Source organism: Chiloscyllium plagiosum, chromosome 3 (assembly GCF_004010195.1).
Source record: "Chiloscyllium plagiosum isolate BGI_BamShark_2017 chromosome 3, ASM401019v2, whole genome shotgun sequence".
Taxonomy (NCBI): Eukaryota; Metazoa; Chordata; class Chondrichthyes; order Orectolobiformes; family Hemiscylliidae; genus Chiloscyllium; species Chiloscyllium plagiosum.
In genome coordinates this window covers 51,133,066-51,138,556 of record NC_057712.1, presented here as the reverse complement: position 1 = coordinate 51,138,556, position 5,491 = coordinate 51,133,066, and the positions used below count along the sequence as shown (strand labels likewise).

Genomic DNA, 5,491 nt, shown 5'->3' with positions numbered 1-5,491 from the left:
TTTGAGGGTGTTTGACAGGATACGTTTTCACAAGACTTTTCCACTAGTTGGGAATCTCAAACTAGGGAACATAGTTACAGAATAAGCATCGCTTATTTAAAACTGAGATGTGAAAGAATTTCTTCTCTCAGAGTGTATGGCCACACCTGAGAGCTGTGGAGGTTAGATCATTGAAAATATTTAAACATGAGGTTGATAGATATTTGAAATATTGAGAAGTTAAGGGCTATGAAGAGCTATCACCAAAGAGATGTTGATGCCTGGGACAGACCAGTTATGATCTTAGAGAATGGTAAGACAGGTTAGAGGGAATGAATGTTCTAATCTTGTCCTATGTCTTATGTTATGTACTTAAATACAACCAGCTAACCAGTTAAACAATAAATGATCAAATACATTTAAATAGACAACATGTGCAGCAAGTATTGCGGTGTGCATCATACTATATTATCTTGTGAAATAAATGTAAAGGTAAAAGAAATATATACTTGCACAATATATTATAGTATAACATATACAATATGTTTATTAGAACTGTCACTTATATAGTGATGGTTCCTGACCTTGTGAGCTTGTAGGTTGAAAAACAAGGCGACAAACAGATGATACATGCACCGTGTAGTTTGAATGTTACAATATAGATTATTATGAATTTGTTCAAAGCATATGTGACAGCAATATGTGTCCTTTCCTTCTCTTTTTGTTAGAAATCAGATATGCACTAGTAACCCATAACACCACACGATATGCTCACTGTTAATCAGGCCACCAAGAATAAATAAATTAAATTGGAAAGGTTTCCTCTATTTTACAGCTTACAAATTAGAGTAGAATGCCTAATTATCTCAAACATTTCAAAAATGAATGCAGTATTTTTCTGCATAATTTTTAAAAATTTCAGTATTGTAAAAATTAGAACAACACTAATGCATCATAGCTTTATGCTATCACATGCTGTCCCTCCAGCTCCGCATTCAGAGCAAATAAAATGGACTCTCCCCATAGCACATTTTTCATGTGATTTTCAAAAACAATGACAAGCATTAACTACATTTTAGTAAATGTCATACACAAATATGTTGACATATAAGGATCTCAACAGTGAGGTCAATTGACTGTTCATTAAAGCAGGAGTTTGAAATGTTGGCTCTTCACCACAACTTTCTCAGAATGTAAAAGGGTTGATTTAAATGTCTGGTGTATGCTGGGGTCAGTGTATTGGAGTTTATACCATGGTGCAGTACAATCATTGCAAATGAAGATCATCAGACTAGTCGTATGATGGTCAAAAGTTTTATATTACATTTAGAGTATGAGAAGATTTGAAAATAGTTTCTTCAGTTCTAAAAGTCCCATAGCAAATAATCTTTCCACTTCAGTAGTAGAAAAAGTATCATGTTCCACAGGTATGGTTAAGAGTTGTAAGAGGATGTTTTCTGTATAAAAATGTATAGAAGACATTTATGAACTAGTTTAAAATTTGACAGTGACACAAGGTATGCTTGTATACAACAGTATTTGGTCTTTTCAGAAAGATTGCATGAAATGAAAAGATCTGTAGAATTCCTACAGGCTGAGCAATGTTAAAAATGTATAAATATATAGCAGCGTCTTAAAGGGTTTCCAGTTGCCAACGTCCATGCTAAAAATGATACATACAACAGGCTCTCAATTAGACTATGAAAATTAATTCTTTGGAAGTGATTAATTAAATTAACATATTATCTCTAATTTACTAATGGATGTTAACTTTATAAATTTAGAAAGTAAAGTTATATCAGTGCACCCTGATCATTTCAATTATTAACTGATACCTAAAAAGGTAGAATAAAATTTTTAAAAAACACAGAACAACTGAACCGAAAAAAAAAGGTACATAAGACAGATAAAAATATAAAATTGGTATTGCACAGCACAAACCAACAGGCATAAACATGTTGAGATCTTTTAACTATCTCCAAGGACTCAATGCAGGATCATTTCTAATACAAAAATGTATAAATAGTCTTACTTTCTTTCAGCAGACAGTGTTCTGTGATCAAATGTATTTCCTTGAATAAAGAGGTAAGAGTCAATGGCACCCATTCTCACTGAAAATATTTAAGGCCCGCAACCAGAAAAAACTTCTCCAAAAATATTTCAGAATCGAGAACTGCAATATGAGCTGCTCGTCCTATTAACGAATTAGCAGTGTTGGGCAATGCATGGATAATGTCATATCGAACCAAATTACATTCCTTATTTTCAAGCACCGGTGTTAGAAGATTTTGGACCATCTCAGCATATACTGGTCCTGTGAAACAGAGCAGACAAGTGAGAATTTACTTACTTCATGAACAAGTGATTAAAAAGATAAACATTATACAGAAGTTTCATTAGGTCTGAATGTAGATTTCGGGTTGTTTTCTTTCATAAAGGTTTGCTACACCAGATTATCTTGACATAGGAAATGTAAGAAAGTAATGTGAATTTGTGTAGACATTGTGAATTGCTTCTGCTTTCATTTGTTTTACAAAAGTATAGAAAGTAAAATTCAGACATTAAGAAGCCTCATCTTGAGTTAAGTATCATTGGTCAAATCCTTTAAGCAATAAGAGCTGTCAGGTATATAATCTTACCTGATTGTTTATCTTTTAAAGCGGTTTTACATATTTCAACTCGAGCAGAATGGTAGGGAACATAACGATCTTGTAGTGAACCAATTAATACCACATTTTTGAAGTAATGGAGACCTTGAAGAAAAGTTGAGATGTCATTGGAACAATTGCTTTCACATTATCTATGTGTTTGTATTTCTCTGAGAATTGTAACGGCAAATTAAGTGTGTTGGATTGCAGAGAGTTTGGAACACTTTTGTCTGAAATGTTAGCCCAAATCGAGCACAAAAGAGCTTAGATCCCATATGTGGAAACAGAAGTATGATAAAGAAATTTTTATAAATTAGATTAGATTCCCCACAGTATGGAAACAAGCCCTTCGGCCCAACAAGTCCACACCGACCATACGAAGGCTAACTCACCCAGATCCAATCCCTTACCTTAAATTTACTCCTGACTAATGCACCTAATACTATGGGCAATTTAGCTTGTCCAATTCACCTGACCTGTGTATCTTTGGATTGTGGGAGGAAATCAGAGCACCCAGAGGAAACTCATACAGACATGGGGGGGAAAGTGCAAACTCCACACAGACAGTCACAGTCCACACAGACAAGAATTGAACCCGGATCCCTGGCGCTTTGAGGCAGCAGTGCTAACCATGGAGCTACTGACCACTGTAATGCCACACTTGTCTTGGAGCTCTGAAGAAAGGTCATTGGACTCAAAACAGATGCTGCCAAACCTACTTTATTTCTCCAGCAAATTCTGTTTATGGTTTCATGTTTCACTTGCTATTTATGCTAATGAAGGAAGGTCAATCCCTCCACCCTCTTTTCAAGGCAAAATAGAAAGGGACATGCAATTAGAAGACTATAGATAAAGAAAGAGACAAAAAAACCCTGCAGATACAGGAATCCAAGGTAGACATGTAGGAGGCTGGAAGAACACAGCATGCCAGGCAACATCAGGAGGTGGAGAAGTCAACATTTTGGATGTAACCCTTCTTCAGCACCAGGAGTGGGTGTAAGGGGAGCTGCAGCTCCCCCCACACCCACCTCCAGTCCTGAAGAAGGGTTACACCTGAAACGTTGATGTCTCCACCTCCTGATGCTGTGTTCTTCCAGCCTCCTACATATCTACCTATAGCTTAAGAAAGGCACAGCAGATTCATTATCAGGAAATTATATATTATCCCATTAACAGCAAATAAAGCAGAATGGCCGATCTGCACAGACACCCATGATAACTCTAGATAGTATTAGATCCACACACATTTCATTCTTTACAGAAAGGATAATGACATTTAACAAGAATTTCACATCTGTGAAGGAGGATGTTGGCACAGAATTTAGGAAGATAGACTGTGAGGTCCTTGAGCAGTTTGATGTGAAGAATGAGGCATGTTTAAAAATGGACACATACCCAGGTTTGGATAAGTTGCATCCCAGGACAAGGTCGGAAATTAGAGGGGTTCCAACACAATGTTTAAAAAGTTCTTCGCTGGTGATGTGGGAAGTGCCAGAGGACTGGAGAAGATCTAATATGGTTCGACTTTACAAGGAGGGCATAGTAGAGAGAGACCAGGGAACCAGTAAGTCTAACATCAGTGGTAGGGCAACTATTGGAGAAAATAGTGAAGGATAACATCAGCCCCCATTTAGTGAAGTGAGGTTTGATCAGGAATAGTTAACATGGTTTTGTTGGAGGGAGGTTATGCCTTACAAATTTGATTGAACTTTTGATGTGGTGACCAAGTATATAGATGAGAATGGTGCAGTTGATGTAGTCTACATGGATTCCAGCAAAGCTTTTGACAGGGTCCCATGTGGAGACTTATAAAAAGGTCAAAGCATATACGATCTGGGATAATTTGGCAAGTTGAATCAAAAATTGGTTTTCTGGTGACAGACAAAGGATGATGCTAGAAGAGAGTTTGAGACACTAGTGGCCAGTGTCCAGAGGCCTACCGCAGGATCAGTGCTGAGTCCCTTGTTGTTCATGATGAATATAGCGGTACACATAAGAATGTGGGGTAAGCTTGCAGATGACAAAAAGATTGGCCGGGTGGTTGACAGTGAGGATATAGTTTACAGGAAGAAATGGAGAGGTTGGTCAGTTTGGTAGATCAGTGGCTGATGGAATTTAATCTTGAAAAGTGGGGTTTTGCAGTAGTGAGCAAAATTAGGGCGTATGGTATTGAGGGCAAAGTACTAACTTGGATTGAAAGTTGGTTGGCTGACAGGAAATAATGGGTAGTGATAAACGGCTTAATTTCAGAATGGCAGGCAGTGACCAGTGGGGTACCGCAGGGATCAGTGCTGGGACTGCAGCTTTTTACAATATATATTAATGATATAGAAGATGGTATTAGTAATAACATTAGCAAATTTTCTGATGATACTAAGCTGGGTGGCAGGGTGAAATGTGAGGAGGATGTTAGGAGATTACAGGGTGACTTGGACAGGTTAGGTGAGTGGTCAGATGCAGTTTAGTGTGGATAAATGTATGGTTATCCACTTTGGTGGCAAGAAAAGGAAAGCAGATTACTACCTAAATGGAATCAATTTAGGTAAAGAAGTAGTACAGAGAGATCTGGGTGTACACCAGTCAATGAAGGTAAGCATGCAGGTACAGCAGGTAGTGAAGAAGGCTAATAGTATGCTGACCTTCATAACAAGAGGGATTGAGAAGCAAAGAGGTTCTTCTGCAGCTGTAAAGGGCCCTGGTAAGACCACACCTGGAGTATTGTGTGCAGTTCTGGTCTCCAAATTTGAGGAAAGACATTCTGGCTATTGAGGGAGTGCAGCGTAGGTTCACGAGGTCAATGCCTGGAATGGCGGGACTACCTTACGCTGAAAGACTGGAGCGACTGGGCTTGTATACCCTTGAGT

At 37.9% G+C, this 5,491-nt stretch overlaps 1 protein-coding gene across 5 annotated transcripts in view; it reads right to left on the bottom strand.

Moving 5' to 3' along the window:
* Window positions 1-2,011: 2,011 nt before the first annotated feature.
* fam135a (family with sequence similarity 135 member A) overlaps window positions 2,012-5,491 on the bottom strand; it is a 310,864-nt gene continuing 307,384 nt past the window's right edge. For all 5 annotated transcript variants that reach the window (XM_043681729.1, XM_043681723.1, XM_043681738.1 and 2 more), the window contains 2 exons: window positions 2,619-2,732; window positions 2,012-2,293 (listed from right to left, as the gene is read on the bottom strand). In XM_043681729.1, the coding sequence (XP_043537664.1) occupies window positions 2,088-2,293; window positions 2,619-2,732 (320 nt within the window). In that variant the 3' untranslated portion in view covers window positions 2,012-2,087. The remainder of the gene's footprint in view (window positions 2,294-2,618; window positions 2,733-5,491) is intronic.